The 23,170-nt window shown below is 53.2% G+C and overlaps 6 protein-coding genes across 6 annotated transcripts; 2 read left to right on the top strand and 4 right to left on the bottom strand.

The window, feature by feature from the left end:
• Positions 1-544: 544 nt before the first annotated feature.
• J4E93_007695 (uncharacterized protein) lies at positions 545-2,941 on the top strand (the record flags this gene model as incomplete). The annotated part of the gene is made up of 2 exons (XM_049345600.1): positions 545-808; positions 860-2,941. 2 exons carry the CDS (start codon positions 545-547, stop codon positions 2,939-2,941), a joined length of 2,346 nt encoding a protein of 781 aa, XP_049197127.1.
• Positions 2,942-3,787: 846 nt separating this feature from the next.
• Positions 3,788-4,171, bottom strand: J4E93_007694 (uncharacterized protein; the record flags this gene model as incomplete). Its single annotated transcript, XM_049345599.1, has 1 exon — positions 3,788-4,171. One exon carries the CDS (start codon positions 4,169-4,171, stop codon positions 3,788-3,790), a length of 384 nt encoding a protein of 127 aa, XP_049197126.1.
• Positions 4,172-6,427: 2,256 nt separating this feature from the next.
• Positions 6,428-13,144, bottom strand: J4E93_007693 (uncharacterized protein; the record flags this gene model as incomplete). The annotated part of the gene is made up of 7 exons (XM_049345598.1): positions 6,428-7,360; positions 7,407-8,173; positions 8,222-8,894; positions 8,941-9,877; positions 9,928-10,054; positions 10,105-10,405; positions 10,457-13,144. 7 exons carry the CDS (start codon positions 13,142-13,144, stop codon positions 6,428-6,430), a joined length of 6,426 nt encoding a protein of 2,141 aa, XP_049197125.1.
• A 1,150-nt stretch (positions 13,145-14,294) lies between these two features.
• Positions 14,295-16,977, top strand: J4E93_007692 (uncharacterized protein; the record flags this gene model as incomplete). The annotated part of the gene is made up of 5 exons (XM_049345597.1): positions 14,295-14,459; positions 14,537-14,634; positions 14,685-14,898; positions 14,946-15,803; positions 15,850-16,977. 5 exons carry the CDS (start codon positions 14,295-14,297, stop codon positions 16,975-16,977), a joined length of 2,463 nt encoding a protein of 820 aa, XP_049197124.1.
• Positions 16,978-17,550: 573 nt separating this feature from the next.
• Positions 17,551-18,855, bottom strand: J4E93_007691 (uncharacterized protein; the record flags this gene model as incomplete). Its single annotated transcript, XM_049345596.1, has 2 exons — positions 17,551-18,806; positions 18,849-18,855. 2 exons carry the CDS (start codon positions 18,853-18,855, stop codon positions 17,551-17,553), a joined length of 1,263 nt encoding a protein of 420 aa, XP_049197123.1.
• An 895-nt stretch (positions 18,856-19,750) lies between these two features.
• Positions 19,751-22,917, bottom strand: J4E93_007690 (uncharacterized protein; the record flags this gene model as incomplete). The annotated part of the gene is made up of 4 exons (XM_049345595.1): positions 19,751-19,841; positions 19,902-19,943; positions 20,032-22,864; positions 22,914-22,917. The coding sequence occupies 4 exons, from the start codon at positions 22,915-22,917 to the stop codon at positions 19,751-19,753; spliced, it is 2,970 nt and encodes a 989-aa protein (XP_049197122.1).
• Between the last annotated feature and the right edge of the window lie 253 nt (positions 22,918-23,170).

Below are 23,170 nucleotides of genomic sequence, written 5' to 3'. Positions count from 1 at the left end.
TTTGAGTATCGCCTTTCACTGGAGTGTAGGTGTTGGAGCTCGCATCGGAATAATTTCTGTTGTGGGTGACTGTAGGTAAATTTTGTCGGCAGGACGCTCTTGAGGATGGCGTGGTGAGAGAAAGAATAGGGACGCGCCCCGTGATTTGCCGTAGAGATACCATGGTAGAGGGAATATATGGCCAAGAGAGTGTGTAGTGAAATCGTAGCAATAGGACTATGGGAAGATGGAGATGATGGATTTACGTCACTGTGACCACGGTCGTCTGGCGCACGTGAAAGTCTGGTGCCTGCGCCGCGACTGCATTGTGTGGACCGCTATGATGACTTCTCCTCAGAAGAGAACCGCGCATCAATATCACTAACCGCTGGCCTCAACTCCAGGTCGTTCTGCAAGCTGTCCGTACTTCACTTTGCTGTTTCCACGCGGTGCTTGCGACTGCCAAGACGCTAGTGGCTGCAGCCCATTTTCAGTTTCGCGATCGAGGATACCATCGCTCACGACACGCGCGCCAACCCACGATACCCCCCGGAAGCCATCCAATATGGTCGTCACATCTTCCTGGTCCAACGTCGAGGACGAGGTCTTGAAGGCCGCCATCAGCAAATATGGGCTGAACCAGTGGTCGCGATGCGCCTCGCTGTTGTCCAAGAAGAGCGCGAAGCAATGCAAGTCGCGCTGGACCAACTGGATCGACCCCGCCATCCGGAAGACGGACTGGTCGAGAGAAGAAGATGAGAAGCTCCTGACGATGGCCAAACTCCTCCCCACTCAATGGAGGACTATTGCGCCTATTGTTGGACGAACGGTACGCTGTTGCGATTATCACTTTTTCCAGTACTATGCTAACTTTCCGCAGGCTACTCAATGTCTCGAGCGCTACCAAAAGCTGTTGGACGAACAAGAAGCGAGAGAGTCTGGCGATCTTGGACTGGCGGGCCCCGAGGGTGGAGATTCAGCTGCCCCTTCAGCAGACGATGTACGCCGTCTTCGCCCCGGAGAAGTCGACGCATACGCCGAGAGCCGACCTGCGAGACCCGATGCGGTTGATATCGACGAGGAAGACAAGGAAATGCTGTCAGAGGCGCGTGCGCGTTTGGCAAACGTCAGCGGCAAGAAGGCAAAGCGGAAGGCCCGCGAGCGCCAACTTGAGGAATCAAGAAGGCTTGCCTTGCTTCAGAAGCGGCGAGAGCTGAAAGCTGCCGGTATCAACATCAAGATTACTCCAAAGAAGGGCAACCACATCGACTATAACGCCGACGTACCGCTCGAGAAGGAAGTCCCCGCCGGCTTCTTCGACACCACAGAAGAAATCGACCGCAACGAACAACAACGAGAGGCCTTCGATCCGCGAAAGCAACAGCTTGCGAACAAGAGGAAGATGGAATCCCAGGAAGACGGAGGAGGTGACAGGAAGAAGAAGAAAGATGAGAAGTCAGGAGGTCTTGCAGCATCGTATGCTAAGGCCGCACAGGCGCAGAGGATACGGGAAGCAGAACAGAGCAGCAAGCGACGCGGTCTCGTGCTTCCAGCGCCGCAAGTCGGAGAGGCCGAGTTGGAAGATATTGTCAAGATGGGAACGACGGGACAGCGTGCAATTACTGCGGGCAGCAGCGACAACATCGCAACACAGGGCCTGATCGGGAACTACTCGAACGTGATTGGCAACACACCTATTCGCACGCCCATGGCTCCTAAAGAGGAGGACTACGTCGCAAACGAAGTGCGGAATGCTCGGATGCGAACAGAGACCCAATCTGCTTTGCTAGGTGGCGACAACCCAGATCTCGTAGATGACGAAGCACCCGCCTCGCTATCAGGACCCGCTTCACGACACCAGATTGTGACACCAAATCCCATGGCAACACCTTTCAGGCAAGCCAATGGCGGAGCTGGAGAAACACCCATGCGCCAGGGGCCGGGGGCGACACCCATGCGAACACCACGCGATACCCTACGCCTCAACGGAGAAGAGAGTGGCATGCAACTCATTGGCCAAACACCCCGCGATATCAAGTTAAGGGAGCAAGCAAAGCGGCAAGACCTGAAGAGCAGGCTTGCTGCGCTGCCAAAACCCAAAGAAGAGAGCTGGGAGTTTGAACTTCCCGAAGAGCAGGCAGATCACATGGAAGTCGAAGTCAGCGAAGAAGACGCTGCTGAGCGCGACCGAAAAATCCGTGAAGCACGCGAAGCCCAGGAAGCCGCAGACTTCGGCAGGCAAAGTCAAGTCGTGCAGAAGTTCCTTCCAAGGCCATCGCTGGTCGACATTGATGTCATGATGAAGCGCGCGTTGGACCTCTCTGACCCTGTCGAACGCGAAGTCGAAATCGAGATGGCTAAGCTCATCGCGAACGACGTCCAGAAGTTTGGCGATGGCCGAGTAACTGGTTCAGTAACACGTCTCGATTCCATGACCGATGATGCTCTCCGAAATGCAAAGATGGAGCTCGCCCTTGAGCTTGCGATGACAACAGATAAAGACAAGAAGGCCTTCCACGCTGAACTCGACAGTTCCTGGATCACGCTTCACGGTTCCGCAATGCTGCCCGGCATCGCAGGCTACGAGGAAGACGAGATCGACGAACACCAACTGCTCGTCGAAGCCTTCGACAACGCACAAGAGTCCATCATTGAAGCCGCGGAACGTGCGAACAAGATCGAGAAGCGATTAACAACACACCACGCCGGATACATCAAACGATCTAATCTACTACGGGAGAAGATCAGCGGCGCATTCTCAGCACTCGAGCGTGCCAGAGACGATTTGAACACTGCGAGAACGGCACAGTACAGCGAGCAAGATGGTATCGCACGCAGACTAGAGAGCCTGCGCGAGGAAGTTCAGTTCGTTACCAAGAGGGAGAGGGAAGCACAGGAGCTGTACAGGAAGCGAAAGGAGGAGTTGGACAACTTGCAACAGCCTGTCAATGGTGTGCACTAAGCGGTTTTGTGGGCAGACACTTTGGTCTAAACACGTGTTTTGATATGATTAGGGGGATGCTGGAGGGTCGGTATGCATTGGCGTGGCGTTGGAAATTGCACGGCAGATACATATTTCGAGACTGCTTTTAGAGAGTGAATGTCAGTACTATGATCACCTCAACTTAAGTGTTACTCGTGATCATGTAAATCGTGCTCATCTATCGACGGAGATACCGAACTCATAACTACTAAACGCTTCGTAGCGTCAGGTACCAAGAATCTTGTTTCTCGGGCGTGTACCCAATATTTAAGCTCTGCTCTAAGGGTATACATACATCATGTTACATTCTGCAAGCACGTTGCCCGACATGCCCGCTAGTACCTCTACCTAATATCCGAAAATGCGAGGCTGCCCATGGTCTCGCCATTGACAGTTCATAAGCTTTGAGCTAACACCGCATGAAGACCCAACGCTCCCAACTCTCAGAGCCTCACTTGCATACTTCGCACGAGCGTCACAACAACAGTTGCAAATGCGAAAATTGCAAAGTAAGAAATCAATGGTGAAAGAAAAGATTTGATCGTATTCCATGATATCTGCCGTGGTAAAGCACCCCCCAGTCCAATCCAGTCCATTGGGGTATAAGAAAGAAGCAAACCAAGCCAATGTCCATGTCGAAGAGATGACACGTACAAAGAGAACGCCATTGACACGTCACCGTGAAATACCCAATCTAGTCGAAAAAGCAAAAAAGCTCCATCCACACACACACAACGATGCGTGGCGATGGGATGATGAAAACGCCCCGTTAAACAGTCCGGTCATAAACATGTTCAAGCATAACCCAATCGACAAAGCACAAGCTCAGCACTTGCCGTCTAAAACCTCAAAGATGCCGACGACATGCACCTCACTCGCGCCGCGACCCATGCTCGGCCTCGGCTCGAGGACGTCGAGTTCGGTCTCGAACAAGTGCTTCTCCTCTTCCATTTCGAACTCGTACACGCTGGGCTTGCGGCGCACGGCGAGGAGTTGGCGGATGGAAGAGCCGGAGGAGCGGTGGCTGTGTGGCGAGGAGTTGCGTGTCAGCGGCGATGTGGTGCTGGAGGTGAAGATTGAGGAGGGCGATGCCGAGCGCAGGGAGTTGCGGGTGGGGCTGAAGGCGGTCTTGAGGCGGCGGAGGGAGCCGGATGTGCTGCGCAGAGGGGTGAAGGATTGGAAGCGGTTGGTGCGGCTTGGGGAAGGCATTTTGGGTGGTGTTGAGGTGGTTGTTGTTACGCCGGAGTTGAAGTTGGTGGAATTGCTTTTCTCAGGCGACGGTTGCTATGATGTAGCTTCCCGGTGTGTTTGAGCGGATAGAGACGCGGAGTGTTTGTCGGGGTCCGATTGCAAATGAGGGATGTTTCGAATAGAAAGATCCAGCTGTCCTTACGAAGGAGGTAATGTAAGGAATGGAAGTCGTAGGGATGTGATAGGACAACGAGTGTTGGGTCTTGTCGATCGGCTTGCGAATCAGAAAAGGTGGAAGTGGAAGTGCAAAGGGGAGATCAACTCTGTTCAAAGGGTATATATGAATGTAGATTGGAGATAAGTAGTGCGGTGGTCAAAGACACTCGCGCACAGTCTGAAAAGCGAAGGTAAGTTAAAAGGAGGAGTCGGGAGGTGGAATGAAGAAGGAAACTTATTCCTGTAGTTTTAGCAACAAAAACAGGCGGACGATGGCGGATCCTTAAGCATGCGTGTCGCATGTTGGCACTTCTCTGTGCCAGTGCGTGTTACGTCCCAGAAGCTAAAACCCTGGAAGGTGGGACATGGGACTGCTGCAGCGGACATCCCTGTCAGGAACGCGTGAATTGAGGGGTCGAGCCTCGTTTGATCACCCGTCTGGAAACAAGCGAGCGGGAGTCGTCGACTGGCGGCCCATTGGGAGTGCCGCGGAATGATTGCATGGCTTCATTTCAGAGAGCAGCCTGCAATCGATAAGAGATTAGTTGGCAATGGGTAGTCGGGGGATCATCCTCATTACACTGTGGAGCTTCGTCATTTTGTCGACTTCGTTGGTGGCTTCACACGAGATTGTGAGGGCTGCCCGGTGCTATTCTTACGTCGGCGAACTGCTAGTGGCTATGTTTTTGTTGACATGGACGTTGGTGGTGTTGCTTTTGCGCCCGACACGACGCGTTCTGGCTGCTTGTTGTCATCATCGCCCGGCGCTCTGCATCGTCTCGCCAGGGAGGTGTCCACCATCACGTCCAAGCCATGAACTTGTTGAACAGGCACGATGATCGGAGGGCTTTCCGCTCGCCCATGAACCTGGAGCCAGACGAGCCGCTCCCAGTTCGGCCGCTTCAGACGTGAATCACCCTGGCTGTTGTTTCTTGCCTGCAGCCCGCCAGCCCATAAGTAGGCATTACCCAGCACTTGAAGCTCGCAGTGTCTCCATGCTCAACCGGCCTGTCTCGAGACCGGGTGCTGCGTGTGTGATGCGAGAATCTGCGACAGGCGAGTGTATCCCGATGCGGCATGGCGCGGTTCGCCCAGCTGTCTAACGGCAGACCAGCGTTTCAGACGTATCGGACGTTCAACAAATGTAGACGCGGTTGTGATGCTCCCGTGTGATGCTACAGTGTGGTGTGTCAACGCTGGAACTTGTGGGTGGCGAGCCAAAGATAGGTATGCATTGTGCTCATTGTTGGTGACGTGAGGGTGTCTGGTACACACCACACTTGAACGCACATCAGGTAAGAGCTCATCGGCGAGGAGCAGATCAACGTTTCAGGTCTGCATGCAACATTCGTCGAGGTGCGGGGCGATCGTATATCATAGTGCGCTATAATCGCGTGGTCCTTGTCGGGTCTAGAAGAGACGGAAGAAGCTCATAACCAGCTGTAAGCAAGGGACTGGTTATTATGCCTTCCAATGCCGACCGACGGAAGGTACAATTAGCGTCTGTCACCTGCGTATGTTCATGCTGTCGGGTTATTCTTTGAACCATGGTACGGTTGGCTTGGACGAAGAGACTACTGTATGTGTGTTCACGATGCACGTTGAGTAGCGTACCAGACATCTCGCGCGCTATGTTGTGAACTACTACAAACGGCTCTCGTCTCTCGTGTAGAATTCGACGGAGCGATGAATGCGCACTATTGGAAAAGATATGAAGCTTCGTGATAGTAATATCTAAGGTGATTTGATCAATCGCTCAACGCCGACGCTATGCAATGCCAAAGGTTAACTCCACCGCCATTACACCATTACAGGCCGTATCCCCATTCCCAACCGAACCATCAATTCCACATCGTGGTTGCATGTTGGGTTAATGCCAGTCGCATACGTATCCAATCATTCCAGACGTTCATGCAACAGACTCCGTATCGTACGCCATCCTGAACCATCCCAATTTGGCTCGACCCATTGCCGAAGCCACACCAAGCCAGCTTGATCGACGTGACTGACACCTGCTCATGCTTGTCTTCAGCGTTCATATACAAATCTTCTCGGACGCTAACTGCGCCGTCGCTGGGTGAAACTCCTTCTAATCGATTCGCCCCATGCGGAATTGTCAAGCACTTCCAAAACATCGGCCGCACTGACTGCGCTATTTGCTCGGCTGCGACTGTTCGCTTGCCCAGGATCGACTTCGAGAGGACTGGGTGGTCGACTAAGCGCCGAGGCAAACTGCCATTCTTGCTCGCTGCCAGACATGGAGAAGGGTGATGGCTGCGGGCTTCCCCGTGTAGGTGAGCCTGTCGGTGTTTGTTGTATCGAGTTGGTTCTGCTCCTCGTCCGGTCGTAAGGGAAGGCCGGTGGCGAAGTAGACGCGCCAGCAGAATTGCGAGGGGAAGGTGCGTAGAGATCTTGAGGTGAGAAGAGAGGACTTGGAGGTCCGGAAGATTGAGTTCGCTGGGCATTTGTAATGTCCTCGTCGTCGATAAAAATCTCGGGAACGGTGAACTGAGGGACTGTTGCCATACGTCCTTGCTTCTTCAGGTCCATGGCACGACGGAAGCGCCGTGCCCAGTATAGTGTGTCGAAAAAGCCTTTGACCACGTTACGGCGGACGGCTTCTTCGATTCTTTGTAGGCGCGCTCTGCGTCTCAAGAATTCTTCCAGTCTCAAGCTCTTGTTGTCGTTGATGACTTTGTGATGAGCCAGAATCATAAGTAGTGATGAAAACCCAATGCCTCTGTCTGGGTCGCTCGACACAAGCACTTCCTCGTAGAAAAGATTCATGCGTCTTCTTCTGCGACGTATTTCCGCGACTGGTAGCTGGGCGAGACACCGGTTCAGTTTGTCCAGGTCGATCTCCTTGGTTGGTTCACGGCCTGACACAGGGAGGTTGGACTCCCTTCCGGGTGCTACCCCACACTCTTCGATCAATCGACCGACAGTGAAGTCACAGTCATAGATACGCATCTCAAAGATACCGGACAGTTCCTGATATAGTCAGTTTTGTGCTTAGATGCCACAATGATGAACTTACACCTAGAAGCCTAGGGAACACTTCTCTCGAGATGTAACCGGTTCCGTTCGGATCGTACTCAGCCCAGGCTTGTTTGAAACGACGAATTTCCTCTCGGCTGATGACTGACAGCCCGCTACTCCGTTGATACACGTAACTGAAACTCTCGTAGATCAACGAGACGAACAAGTTGACGAAGATGTACATGCTCAAGATGTTCCAAGTGATGAAAAGAGCTCGCGCCCACTCGGGACTACCGCAGTCGCTGTCAAAGTATCTCTCGCCGACGGTGCAGTAAGGTTTGTCGACGTTTGCAAAGTCCTCCATGAATTCATTCCAGCCCTCACCACCACTCATCACAAAGAGAAAGACGAGTGCTTTGGGCACAGTCCGGAAGTTGATGTTTCCAGTCTCGCTAGCTCCAAATCTGGTAAGACCAAACGTTTGCGTGAGGGCGATGGCGTATACCAGGAACAGGACGAACCACGTGGCGAGAAGGTTTGCGATGGATGCAAGACTTGCTGCGGCAGTCTTGAACAGTTGGTCGAGTTGATTGTTCCGAGGAATGAGCATGAGAGCGATGGAGACAAGGAAGAGCTTGTGCAGCTGGACGAAGGGCCTAACATCATCTTTCGCCAACACAAGAATCGATGTCACGAAAGTTCCCGCAACAGAGAAGATCGAGTATATGTCCCATGCGCTTCTCCGGAAACGGTGCCACGAGCGACCGATGATACGGATGACGATGTTCGCAATGAAGACAATGGTAAGCGCAAGGAAGATGTAGTCTAGTCATATTAGTATTAGGACTTGGATTCCGTGGAATGAGAACTTACCCCTAGCTACCTCCCATGGGCCATAACCGGGATACCACTCCAAACACAGCAGTAGGAGGTGCAGTATCAGGACGCCGGTGATAAATCTCTGCCATGGTCCGGTCTTGGTGACCGCTCTACGGTAGCACCACTCTTCCCAACTCTCTCGTACCTTGGTGGACGAAGGTCGCTTGGATGGAGCGACTTGACGAAGGAGCTTTCGTAGTTCAAGCCAGGAGCGCTGATCTGTCGTCAAAAAGGCGACACCAGTCTGTTCTGTGTAGTTGCGCATAAAGACGGAAACGAACAACGTCAAGACGAAGACAGCTCCGAGCAAGTTGAATACGATGAAGTAGACAGAGTTCCCCTGCGATGCCCTGTCTTCTGGCTGCGTGTAAACTCCGGTGATACTCATTGCAGTCCACATGTTGTCTGTCCAGCCTTCTTGGGAGACAATCTGGAACAAGATGAAGAGGGCATCTCCGAAGTTATCGAAGTCGTAATAGGGATTGGCAGCTTGGCGTGGGGCTAAGACCTCCCAGTCGAAAGGCTTGCTGTTGTATTCTCCGACACAGTCTCGGAGACTGGCGCCTCCAGGGAAGTCACCATCGTTGCAGGATTGTAGTTGACCGACGAAGAGATTCAGACCATAGATGGCGAATGGAATCAACAGGCTCAATGAAACGAAAGCAGCCTGGTGACAATTAGCTCTGAACAAATGAAGATTGGCGGGTGCTTACCGAGAAGAGTTTCCACCAACCGCGAACGATGAGCGCGTGGAAATGGTTACGTGCACTATCGCTGATGTTGAGCAAACGTAGAGCCCTCAGTGCTTTAAATGCGCCCACGGTTCTGGTAACTTGGCCTTCGTTCAAGAACGATGTGCCAACATTGACCCAAAGAGTGATTAGTACGATGCCGTCTATGAAACCCCAAGAGCCGCGGAAGTAGGCATTGGGAGTCCAGAAGAAACCATCAGCAATCACTTTGATCAGCGCCTCAACGCTGAAGAGCACCGCAAAGCCCATGTCTACCCACACGAACCAGTTCTTGACGCTGAACTCGTGGGTCATGAAGTACTCGCGCTGGTACAGTGGTGTTGTGATACATGCCAACAGTACCATGGCGATGATGGCAGCATAAATGAATGCCGAGAATGCATACCAGACGGGGACAGATGGAGCAACTCCTTCGATACGGTCACCACCGCGCCCAGGGCCCACGACGCGCTGACATAGCTTGCGTATGGGATTGTCGGCTCGGAAGATGAACAGGGAAACGTTGTAGTTGGGGTGGTTCCGTAAATACTCGCGTTGAGCCTTCTTACGCCTCTCGGTAGCTGAGACAACCTCCTTTGCCATGCTTCTTGGATCAAGATCCTCATATGCACGGCCGAAGTCGAGAGGGGCGTAGAAAGGGTTGGGCTCCCGGTGTATGATTCGACGCTGAAATCGTTGCCAGATTGTGGACATGGTTCCCGATCCAACTATAGTCTTGGCTGGGCGGATGCCAGGTCGCGGGTCTTCTTCTTGTGGGCTCTCGCTGCCGTCTGCCTCGTCAAGAAAGTCACGGACGACCGCATCTTTGAGCAGCATTTCTGTGGCGGCGTGTCCATAGTCGAGTGGATCTCTGCGTCGTGCCTGCCCGAGCTTGAAGATGGATGAAAGAGATAGATTACTAGAATGGGTGAGCTGATATATCAATCAAAGGAAGAGATTCCAACATACCCAGTGGACGAAGTAAGACCATCTTCCTTTTGCTGCAGAAACGCTTTGACTTGCTGTAAGCGCTTCTCGTCCTCGGACACATCGAAGTTCTCCTGAATGACGGCAATAAACATGTTCAGGACAATGACTAGTTTTTGGTTAGTCTATAGCACGGATTGGAAGTCGAATTGTACTTACAATTAGCGAAAATGAACCACATGATACAAAAAGACGCTCCAATCCATGCTGTACCAAAAGGCTTCTGGAATTGGGTAACAGTGTACAGAATACTCGTCCAATCTTCACTGGAAAATATCTGGTACATTCCCAAGAAAGAATTGTAGATGTCGAAGAATGGTACGCGAATTGTCTCGCCATCATCCTCTTCCGGAATTTCGCCGCGGAGCAGCTTTGAGGCGAAGATGGATGCTAGGAAAGTCAAAAGGAACACAAAGAGAATCAAGTTCAATAGACCACCCGCGTTTCCAAACACAACTGTCTGATATGGCTGTTAGTTCAGGAGTTCCCAATGGCGGAGAAGGTAACCTACAATGAGGTCGCGTGTCATCGGCACAGCCAAGACAACGCGATAGACACGAAGGATCTGGAATATCGATAACCAGGCGTAGGCTTTTCCATCGTGTGCATGCTTGATGGCTGGTATCTGTATGACAGCTGTGATGATGGCGATCATGAGGTCGATGACGTTGCGCCTGCTCCTGAAGAAATGCCTCCAGTCGACAATAATTCGTATGAGAATCTCAACGAACAGTATGAAGGTGACGACAATTTCTGCGGCATTGATGAAAAATCGGCGAAAGTCGCTCATGTTGGCGCTTCTCATCATCTGAGCAACAAGGCCAAAGGCTATGACAGCCACCCATACCCATAGGGTCTTATCGTAGAGACGTTTGAGACTACTCACGCGCTGTTTCTCGTCGTTCTTCTCTGCATCTTCATCTTTGATCTCCACTCCGGTGAAAGCACTGGTCTTGCTTTCTTCGCGGATGATTTGGAAGGAGGAGGTGATGACAGCGATCAAGAGAGAGATGAGCCACAAACTCAGGATCAACAGCCCTACGATGAAGAAAAGGGCACTGATGAGGTAGTCGGTATCGGCTACCGTGTAGAGCAAGTCAGACCACGTGTTGGAGGACATGATGACGAAAACAAGCTCAAGGGATTGGAGGATGTTGTCGAAACTTTTCGTGCCTGCAAATGGGTTGTTATCCTCAACGCAGACTGAGCCCTTTGGACAAAGAAAACCTTTGCCGTTGTCAGGCCCAGGTGGCATGCCTGGAGCAGGTATGTACGTTTGGGGATGATAGCCTTCAATGTCGGCTAAATGGCCACCACAGAATTGGGCATCATTCGTGAAGTTTTCCTGTCCCTCCGGAGCTAACCACACGCAGTTTCTCCGCAGACTTGATTTGAAACTTTGAACACCGACGATAGAGAAGAGAAGCCAGAAAAATCCAATGAGGAACGCGACATTGACCAGCAAGGGCGCAGCCTTTTTCAAACTTCGGAGAATGACGGAGGTTCCGCTGGTGAGGTTTAGAAGACGGATAATTCGCAAACAGCTCAACATGTCGAAGACAAGTATGACTCGGCTATTGTCAATGTTCCATAGTCCTAGGACAAAAGCAATCCAGTACGAGACGACTGCGACAAAGTCGGTTCGATTGAACGAGTGTCTGAGATATGCCCGATGCGCGAGGCGAGTACGTACTTGCTGACGTGCATCGCCTACTCCGATGTCGGTGTGCATCTGTGCAGTAGTGAAGGACCGGAGCACGGAAGGCTGCTGGGGGTCTGGAGCAAAGTCGGTGTTGGTGCCCGTTTTTCGCACTGAAGGTTGTCGGTGGAGGCCCGAAAAAAGCTGATTTGCTTTACTTATGACAGCCTCGCGTAAGCCGACCTGGCGATTGATGGTGCTGTACTCGACGGGATTGATGATGAAACCAGAGACGATGATGCGGACAATGACCTCGAATGTGTATATGATGAAAAGGCACATGAGAGCCCAGTCGATGCCATTGAAAGTCGAGATTTCTTTGCTGTGCCCAGTGTTATAGACTGCCCTGGTACGCGCATCCACTGCTAGTAAAACCGTCTGGATCACGATGAGAACGAGCAGCAGTGGCTCTGTGACAGGATGCACAAGCAGGTCGCAAAGCTTGATTCTCAATTTGCTATCGGCGGGAAAGATGCCGAGACTCTTCCCGCGCAAGGGATTGGGAGGATGGTTCCAGGATGCGCTTGGCGTCCTTGAGTACACGATCGGTGACGGCGGCTTCTCAATTGGCGTGGATGGAACAGGCGAGGTAGGACCGTCATTGGAGTACTCGGGTAGTGGTGGAATTGATATACCTGGAGGTGCAAGGCGTCCTTGGTGTATGGTGGATTTCCGTTGGATGGTTCGCTCGGCGACCTGAGAGTCGTTGCTGACATTGACAACACGCTGGGACATGTTCCGCATAATAGTTCCAGCCCTGTGTAGAGGCGACTCGAAGTTGCCAGGCGATAACGAGCGCTTCCTTCCTCGTGAGTCGCGCACGTTGCCAGCCTCCACCTGCCCAATGTCGCCGCCATGCCGGGCTGTTGGCGAGGCATCACCAGGGCTGAGAAAGTGCACACTCTGGAAGCTGGATCGCTCATTAGGAGTGGAAGGAGCTGTGGCCCCGCTTATCGGCTGGAGGTTGCGCGCGTCCGTCAAGCGGGCCGTATCGTCGTAGGTGGGGGAGAAGTAGTCGTGGTCTTCCGAGGTAGATCTGTCGACGTATGGTTCGTGCCCATAGGGAGTGTGTGTGTAGGACATGGACGATGCCGGCGTCGGTATTGGCGGCGATGTGTCGCCCTGGAACTCCATGCCCATGCCAAATCCAATGGCCGCCTGGAATGCGCCCGCGTCCAAGGGCGAGCCAGGCTCTTCGTCGTCCACGACCCTTCGGATGCCATTATGCGAAGGGGGCAGATTGGTGTTTATGTGCGGCGGTGCGAATCGCGTAGGGCTGGGCGACACCTCTACGATGGGCGAGTACTGAGAGTCGCGGAAATGTCCCCCTGTGGCTATCGCGCCGGTCTGTCTGAGCAGATTGCGCCCGCGGTCGCTGAGCGTCCGCCGGTGTTCTTGCGACGCATCTTCTTCGAAGCCGTCGGGTGGGCGATTGAGGTCTTGCAGAGGTATTGATTGGTGGGGGTGACTTCGGCCGTGGTTGGGATCCGGGTAGGACATCGGGACGTCCTGTCTGATATGCGGCGTTCAACCCAGCATCTGAACCAACTAGCTCTCCCAGAATGCTATTGCGCGATCATGCAGGCGTCAAAACAAACGTAAGCGAGTGTCGTAGCGTAGAGAGAGCGTGGCAGCGATGGCGAGAGCGGTAGGTGGCGCGTAGCAGTCCAAAGGGCGCGTGTGGTGTGTTTGGTGGGAAAGAGTTGGTTGAAATGCGGGATGGATGCCGATTCCCAAGCACGGACAAGGGTGTAGTGAGCGACCAGGATGCGCGGCTTAGGCTAGGGCTGAGGGTTAATTTTAGTTTAACGTCTACGGTACTTGTCGTGTTTGGCATGTGTCATCGCTATCCTGTAGACGGTGCTGTTACGAAGAACATGAATTTGTTGTGCGATTATGTATACGGCATTTGCTCTCCAAGTTAAAGCGAACCATCATACAGCATAAGTAACCAACACCACCCAGGGATCCGAAACTGCTGACGGCTTACCATACAACGTCTCTGGCCCCTGGCGTGGAATCCTCCGGCAATGAGCCACACTTGGTGGAGCTGTGGCTTGTGCACTTGCGTGAGCCACGCGGCCTTACATCGTCACCTCCTGTCATCATGGCCATGACGATGATAATTTCGGTGGCTTGGTGGAGTCCCAACCGACGGCCGGTCGAATTGTCTATCTTGTCACGCAAGACCGATACTCTTGGAATGCGCATGTCCTGTAAGACGGGTGCATTAAGGTTTATAGGGACTGGTCTTAGTAAGCAGCCTACATTCATGCCATGCACTCGATATGCCATTGCCATTGTTATAGCTCTGCCTGTGTAGTACAAGCAAAGCCGTTGCCTGCATTCTTCGTCATTGTCATGAGTGTTTCGTCTCTGCCAGATTGCATGTGCAAGGCTGGGCCGATGGCGCCTTACCGCTTCGGGCCTCCCCCGGACTCGCCGACAATCGACGCGCGACATTCATCACTCACATCACCAAAAAGGGACATCGGCACTCACATCATCGCCCTACCCACGAGCCCGCCGACACCACGACAGCATTACCCATCGCCATCTCACAACGCGCATCTGATACCCACCATTTCTGGTCTCTACACCATATCCACACGTAACTCACACGCGTCGCCGCACGCGAGGCACCGCAGCCATGCCGTCTCGAAAACGCGCCGCCGACGAAATGGAGGCCGAGGCGCCTGTTGAAGAGCCCAGCACACTGCAGAAACTGCGCAACATGTGGCAATTTGCAAACCTGGCCCAGTACATCAGTCTCTTCGGGGACGCGGTCAAAATCGACAAGGACTTTGACATCGAGGTACATGCCCTTTGCGCCTGGCATCCCAGCCCGGCGCGCATATGTTTTACAAGGACCACGAGCTGACACACGTGCAGGAATTGGAATCCGAATGCCTCCAACCACAGCCATCCGACAAACTCGCACAAATTGGCCTAGCGCTGCTGAAGCACGTATCGTCACACAAGGGCTTGACGTAAGACCTGGCCATTGCGCATAGTCTCGATAGTACTGACATGATGGTAGACCCGAAATCTTCGATGAATACACCCGTCGACAGTATGTCGCGAAAGCGCCCGCTCGAAACCCCTTTGGCGAGGAAGAGGAGCCCAACAAGTTCCACGACTTCGACGTCTTCACCAAAATACGCGTCTTGCAACAACTTTCCGTATGGACGCTCAACAACCCGAACACAATAAGAGAGAAGATTGGAGCGACGGACAGCGAACAGACACTATGGGTAAGCATTACTTGGATTGGTGCAGGGCAACGACTAACATGCCACAGCGTATGGAGCCCACGGGCTGGGACTCGCAGGAACGATCGCTGTTTGTTCTCGACGATAACCGCATGTACCGTATGACCGATCCACCACCTCCTCCCGAACCTACGAAAGCAAAGGCCAAATCCAAGGCAAAGCCCAAGAAATCGAGAGGTTCAAGAGCCAGCAAGCGACAAAAGGCTTCTACCCCCGAACCCGAAGAAGTCGAAGAGGAGGAGCAGGCCAACGACGAGCAACAGTCCCAGGAGGTCGACGACGGTCTCGGCGGCAAGAAGTGGGAGTGCATTTGCGTCACCTTGGAAGACTACCAGGAATACATGAGCAGCATTCGGAAGAGTCGCGACCCCAACGAAAAGGTTCTATACAAGCGACTTCAGGAAGATGTTATGCCCGTCATGGAAGGGTTGGCAGAGGAGCAGGCAAAGAAGCAGGCCCGCAAGATGAAGGAGTTGGAGAACATGCAGAAACTTGCTACAGCGAAGCGCTCGTCCCGAATCTCATCGCGACTCGAGAAACAGAAGGAGGTGGAAGAAGCCGAGGCTGCGGAACGTAGGAGGCAGGAAGAACTTGCGATGGCCAAGGCGGAGCAAGAGAAGCAAAAGAAGATGGAGGAAGCACAAGATTCTCGCAGGATGACTCGTGAGCAACGGCTGAAGGAGCGTGAGACGGCAAAGATTCTGAAAGAAGAGGAGCTGCGTAAATTGCAGGAGAATGAACAGAAGCTGGCCTCAAACAACGCCAGGCTATCAGAGCGACACCTGAAGGCCATGATGAAGAAGCACGAGAGTGATCTCAAGAGGCTTAATGAGGAAGAAGATTGGTTCTTTGATTGCGAGAAGTGCGGCACTTACGGCTCCAATCTGGTGAGTACTACTGCACAACAACCATGCATTCCGCTGACTTTGATAGAATGACAACACTCCACAGATATCCTGTGAGAAGTGCAATGTCTGGCAACATATGAAATGCCATGACATCACAGAAGAACAGGCCGACGATTCGAAGTTTACGTTCGTTTGCACTGCCTGTAAGCGTAAAGAGGGAGATGCGGATGAACCGAAGCTCCCTTCTCTCAAGCTTCGATTGACGTCGCAGTCACCACGAAACCAAGCAGAAGCAAACGGCAATGGCCCCTCTATGTCAACGAACCTATTTGACGCAGTACAACTACCACGGCCGCAAGCCTTCCAGCCCTCCATGCATCCCGCACAGCCATGGGTCGACGGCCCAAGTCTCTCTCCTCGTGGCCAAGCTCTAGGTCCACCAGGCATACAGAGATCGGAAGCTGCCTATGGATCACCCACCAAAGGCGCGAACGGTAGCATGTCATCACCTATACGATCCCACTTCTCATCCCCTGGGCACAGAACTGGTAACGGTCCAACATCGTCACCTCCTCCGTACAACCTCGAACGGATACCGAGCAGCCCAACAAAGAGCTTCCACATGCCACAGCCACAGCAGAACGGCAGCTCTTTCGGCGGTCCTAATCCCTTCAACTCCAACCCATTCGGCCCATCGCAACCCGCAGCACCGCACGTGCGGAGCTTTAGTCGCCCTGCGTCCGCAGCAGGCCCAGGCGGCTCACCAGTAAAGCACTCTCCAGCCGCCTCCCCCCGTCATACCAACGGTCTACCACCAAGCTTCAATTTCAACAGCCCCCACTCCTCGTTCCCACCCAGCTCCGCCAACCGCCCCTCCTTCTCCCCGACCAAGCACAGTTCGCCCGCGCCCCTCCCAGCGAACATGTCCTCCCCGGCCCCAGCACCAATGCGCATAGCTCCCTCACCATCGTCCCAAATGCCCGCGCAGATGCTCCCAGACCCCATCCCCGCGCCCTCAAAACATGACGCCATGCGCCCGGTATCGAGCCACCAAATGTCAGAGACGCCTATCTTCCCGCCTGTCAAGAGCCTGGAACCGCTTTCCAGTCCGACCATCCTTGATCCGCCCGTCAAGAAGTCGAGTCCGGCACCGAACAGGATTCTTGACGTGACAAATGGTTCGAACGGATATGATCATGGAAGCAGTCAATAGAGCTTTGATACGCTGGACCCAGAGTGGAGGTTCTGCACTTTCTCCCATGGCCAAGAGGACAGGCCTCTTGTTTCAGCAAGGCTACGTCAACTTTACTTGCACTATCTTCTTTTTGCCTGCTATCCTCCTTTGTTCTTCTAGCAACTTTCGCGGCGTTTTTTTGGGTATCAAGGGCAACACGTCAACTAGACATTTCATAGCAAGTCTGGCTCAGGTCCATCTCTTGCATAATTAGGGTATATGGGGTGGGAGGGGTTGCGGCATGTCGACGGACAATGGTTTTCTCTGGCAAGAAAGCATTGGTGTGGGTCATGAAAAGACGGTTGCATGCATGGAGTATTTTCACTTGGTTTTGAGCGTGGTTTCTTGTGGCTTATAGCTTGGTTTGGGTTTGGGCGATGGATTGATTGAAAGGCCCTTTTGTATTATTAGATGTACCATTGAGAATGGAAAATTGAGTATATTGTACAGTGAGATTGTTCTGGTTATGTGGTGTGGGGTGGTATGCGAAGGGGTAACCTGTGCAGTTCTTCTCACATTGCGAATGAAAGATACGTCCTATTCTCTCGCTAACTATTCGTCTAAACGATACGACGTGTTCGCTATATCAGTTGGGTTGTAATAAGGCGTCTTCATGGGACACCAATCGTCGTCGCAGTCATGTTCGTCGCTACTCTCATCTTCCTCATCGCCATATAACTCATCCCTCCTCCCGTTCATCTGATTACTGACAATAACCTGCTCAGCCAGTGCCTCAAGGAGCGTGTACCGATCTCCTCCACCATCGCCAACGCCAACCCCCGCACACCCCATCAAACCCTCATACTCACCCCCAAGTTCATCAACAACCGCACGCATCTGCTCACGGCTAACATATTTTCCCACAGCACCCCAATCAGACCCAGGTCTTTCCCCGTCTACTACAGGGAGACCTTTCCAAGCCTGCCGCAGTATCTGCGCACAATAGTGGAAAAACAGATAACACTCCCTCGGTCTACCCTCCCGACTGGAAACAGGAAATCCTACTTTCGACCCGTCGATATTGCGGAGTGCAACTGGCCTACGGGCGTTTGTAAAAGAATTGATATCTTGCATCAGGTCACCCTCCTGATCGGTCTCTCGGTTCTGCGTGAAGATCTTCAGTTTGTATTCTCTTGGTGTGGTATCGTTCCACAATGCTATTTCGGAGGGGGACGTGGGGGAGGAGATGTCGGGGACGATAGCCATGATGCCGCTGTCGAAGCGTGCTCCCATGTAATCGGGTAGGAGTAAGCCGTTGAATGAAGAGAAGAGAGAGGGAGAGGATTCGATATTACCGGGACCGAATAGTGCGGTGGCTAGATCTGGGTTGGACTGAGAGGCGAAAACAGGTAGAGCTTCAAACCGCCGGTAGGCTCCATATTCGTAGGTCCCGGAGAAGATGTTCCAGAGGTAACTCCAGTACATGTGATTATCTTTTTCCCTTGGATCCACTAATCCTTGGTCTGCGATGATGGAGTTTCTGAAACCGTGGGGCGCGAATGTGGCTTCGATGTTGAACCGCGATGGAAGAATGGCGGAAACTGGTATGAGCGATTTCAGTCTTGTGGTCTTCTCGGTCTCGGTTTCTTCAGCTGCAGTAGCAGCGCGTCGCTCGTATATTTTCCCCTTCAGACCCCAAGCCATCATACTCTCCCTGAACAGCCGCGCTTTATCCGTTCTCATGAATTTGACCTCGGGTCCATGGTCGTCGACGTAGAAAGTACGATAGTCGTATTCCGCTCTTTCGAGCTGGTACAAGGATAACGATCGACCCAAAACTGCATAATCCACGGCTTTTTCCCAGTACTCTGCACTGGACATATTTGTGTGGGTTAGTTCTTCCCCCAGACCCTTCATCTTGTCTCTGGCGTTCTCTATCCGCGTGGTGTGCTTTTCTGATTCTTTCTCCCAGGCTTTTGAGATTCTCGAAGAGCGAGACCAAGACGAAGACATAACTGCTCGCGTGCGTGTGACTTCAGATTAAAAGAGGATGTATTAGTCTAGGAGACGGGCTACGAAAGTTGTGCAACTATATTTGGGTAGGAGTGTATGACTCTTTCGTAACGTGGTGGTCGGTACCGAGAAGAACTGGGCATGAACCTGAACCGTGGAACAGATCAATATTTCTGACACTCATCCAGTCTTAGTAACATAGACAGTAATCTCCTGCGACCCTTATGATAATCGAAGACTGAGGGTACATGTCGTGTTCCCCCAGTTGCGCGACGTCATCTTGTTCGCTCTGGGAAGGCAAGAGCCTTGCGCTGGTCAACAAGCCTTCTGGTCATCTCCCTCTTTCTTTGCACAAACAAAGACATCCGCAGCTTCATAGGAGCACGGTGATCCATCAGGATGACTGACTTCGACAAATCTGTGGCGCGGAGAAAGCAATCCGAGGAGGTGACTTCATACAGCAGTGTACGGGTCGTCGACACTGAACCGGGTTATATAACTTTGGCGTAGGCGGTATTTGCAGGCTTGGAAGGCAGCAATCACTCGTATCAATCACTGCGTTAATCAGTACACATCCCCAAATATGACGATTTCTTCATGTAAACCCTAATCCATTCTCAAATTACAACTCCCCAACTACCTTTATGCTACCCAGAAAACGCCCAAACAGCGCCGTTCTCCATACCCAAAAACACCAATGTATGCGAACAATATGCAAACACGCTCAACAGTAGATTGTTACACACAACAGCAGCGGCAGCAGCAAAGAGACACAGTCAAAGCAGCCTCAATCAAGCCTTCAACCTCCTCTCCTCACACCTAACACAAACCGGATCCTGACTCTCACCGCGAAGGAAATACCTCCCGTCTTCAAATGGACCAGAGCAGCACTAGAATTCAAGTTAGCAAAAACGTCACTTCACACGAAGAACATGACTGGGAAGACTTACAACACAAACAAAGCACCCAACATGCCACTCCGCCCCCAGTGCCTTAACCACAGTATCGGTAACCGGTTTCCTACACCCCTTACACTTTGTACTATACCGATGGGTATGACAATTAACACACCAAGCATACCCATCCTTCTCCACAAACGGCGTATTGCTATCAAACGGATCGCCACACTGAGCACAGAAAAAGTGACCAGCATGCCACTCGGCCCCACAAGCGACAATAACCTCGCCTTCAATAGGCGTCTTGCAGCTCTTGCAGCGGGGCGAGAACAGCTCGTGGAAATCGAGGTGGCAGTAGAAGCGGGGCGTTTCGTCAGTGCCGTCGTCGTGCTCGAGGCGCGCCATGGAGTCTGCGGTGGGGTGCGAGGGCAGGTACGGGATGTCGGCGCCGGAGAGGCGGGCGCGGATGCGCGAGACGCGTTCGGCGTGTTTGTTCGAGGGTTCTGGGTAGAAGGCTACGCATTCGAGGTGCTCGCCGCATTGGTAGCAGGCGAAGCATTCCGGGTGGAAGCGCGCGCCGGAGGCGGAGACGATGCGGCCGGCGATGGGGAGGGCACATTGGGCGCAGAGGGCGCCGGTGCGGACGGTGGTTGGGGTCCAGTGGGTGCGAGGGGTGGCTGTGCCGTTGTAGCTGTGAGACTTGTTCTGGGCGTTTGGAACTGGCAGTGGTCGTGTTGACGCGGCTGGTCCGAAGCCTTTGGGTGTGTTGACGTTGATCGAAGGCACTGAAGGGCTGACGTTGATCGAAGGTACATTGCTGTTGCGTCCCCGAGTAGGAGCTGGAGTCTCGTTGACGGATATAGTTGGAATATTGGGGGTCACGTTGATAGATGGTGTAGTCGATCCTCTCCTCAGCGCAGGTGTCTCGCTCACAGAGATGCTGGGTATTGGCGGAGCGTTGCCTCTTGACCCACGGTTTGGCGCTGGTGATTCGCTGACAGATATCGAAGGGACTTCCGGTGTTACAGAGATAGAAGGTGTTGTAGAGCCTCGTCTCAGTGCTGGAGTCTCGCTGACTGATATGCTGGGAATAGGCGGCGTAGCACTCGTTGGCGGAACGTAGGGGCCACGGTTGAACAGATTCTTCTTGGCCGAAATCGACGGGGTCTCAGACACGGAGATGGAAGGAACTGGCGGTGCTGGTGTCGTCCTTGAACGCGCAGGCGCTGAGTCAGACACGTTGATAGTAGGCAGAGGAGCAACAGAAGGACGAGTCGGTATATTGGCTTTCCTTAGCGAGCTGGTGAGCGGCAGAGGTCTTGATGGGGCTGGGGGGTCCTCGTAGATGTTGATGGTAGGTTTATTTTTCAGATTGAACCGTCCAGGTGCGGGTACGGAACTCGATGAGCCATTAGCCTCTGGAGCAACAGGCGGTCTTGGGGTTGTGCTTCGTTCTGGTACGTCCGGTGCGAGGCTGGTTTTAGGCTCGGAAGGAACGTTGATCTCTGGAACTTGCGGTCTTGGGGTGATGTTCCGTTTGGGCACTGTTGGTGCGAGACTGATAGTAGGTACGACAGGCTCAGTTGCGGCGTGCTCCAGTGGCGGTGGGCCAGACTTGGTTGTGTTCAAAGGCTTTGGTGTCAGATCAGGTGCGGCCGATATCTCTTCCTTCATCTCGATCACATTCCAGTTTTTCTCAAAAGAAACGATTGGTCGCCCTGGAGCATCTGAGACCGCGGTAGGAGTAGGCAGCTTCGCACTACGGTCCTTCAGACGAAAGCCTGTAGCAGCACGTAGCTCGTCACTCCTGATCTCCTTGCCATCCTTCATCTTCACCTCCGGAACATTCTCCACGTCCGCCTTGACATCTTCTGCTGGCTTCGTTTCTGCCGAGTTCAGGGTATACGCTGCGTTTCTCGATTGGGTCGGTGGGTTCTTCTGTATCTCGTACCGGTCGAAACGCTTCGTCGCAATGGCAGGATCCGTGCTGGACCTCACCAGTGGGTTCCCCTTGATCGATTGGAAACGCATAAAGGGATTGCGCCGTATGCCTAACGGTAGTTTCTCGGTCTTGGGTGGTTCGGCGGCGGGGGTGGGTTTAGGAGCAGGCGGTGCTTCCTCTTCGGGTTCTTCGTATATATGGTCGTTCGGGTTGGAGAAAAGACTCCCGCTGATGGTTCGACGGGGTCCGCTGCTTCTTCGTCGTTGCTTGAAGTCTGGGAGGTCTGAGATGGCTTTGGCTAATGCTGGTGACTCGCCGTTCTTACCCTTGATAATGCTAAAGCTGCTCTTGGTAGGCGACGCGGTTCCAGCAGCTGATGTATCGGCATCGCCTGCACGGCCGTTGCTCTGCAAGCTGCTACTCCGGCTCCCTGACGCGGCACTCCCCATCGAATGTCGCTTCCGCAATTTAGAATTGGCCCGTTGCAGATCTTGATCCTTCGGCTCGACGCTCCGACTTCTCTGCGGGCTGTTCTTTCTGGCCAGACCCGGGTATGCATACGGTTTGGTCGGACTGGCCGCGGCCGCATGTGGATTGCAATGCTTCCAGACCAATTCGACGGCTTCGTCTCGTGCGGCCTCGAATATCTTGCCCTCCTCCTTTGCAAGTTCCAAGTCCTCCATGGCCACGCGAATAGCCCGTGCCTCGTCCTGCTCTGCCTGGCGCTGTTCCCTCTCGCGGTATTGCACGCTGGGTGTGCGCGATCGTGACGAAGACCGTGATGTCTCCCGCCCGCGTGGTGGCTGCACCAATGGCCTTCCAACATTGGCTACGACTTCATCTAGGCTCGCTTTGGACGTTGTTCGGGTATGCGACTTCGGTTCGTGCGAGGAGGCGGGACGTGCATCGGCGTCGACGACAGGGTCTGTGAACGTGCGCTGTAGAGAGGAGATACCAGTCGAGTCGGACATTCGGTTGTTGGATCTGTTCGACCATGTGTTGAAGTGTGCAGGAGCAGGTCGAGCTCCCGTGGGACGAGCGGGGCGGTTTGTGCGAAGGTCTTGAAGATAGCTCTCTATCAATCGTCAGTATGGCAGGTGTAAAGGCGTCGCTATAGTTCTTACTCATTTGGGACGGCGAATAGTAGGCTCCAGGCCCTGGTGACGCAGCACCTTCCCTCTCTTTCGACGTGAACATTGCGAATATACGTCGGCCTCGGTGTTTACTGCTCTGTTTGCTGTACGATTGTCGGTGCACCAGTCGGGAGTACCAGCTTTTCTGCCCAGAGAAACAGGGATAGAGAACGATATGTGAAGAAGTGAAGATTAATTGTACGACTCGACGCAGCGAAAAAGCGGTGGTGATGTGGTTGCGATGCTGC

This window comes from Alternaria ventricosa, assembly GCF_023758065.1.
Source record: "Alternaria ventricosa strain BMP 2768 chromosome Unknown scaffold_14, whole genome shotgun sequence".
NCBI classification, from domain to species: Eukaryota; Fungi; Ascomycota; class Dothideomycetes; order Pleosporales; family Pleosporaceae; genus Alternaria; species Alternaria ventricosa.
The sequence above is the reverse complement of the archived record's forward strand: the minus strand, read 5'-3'. Positions and strand labels throughout refer to the sequence as shown.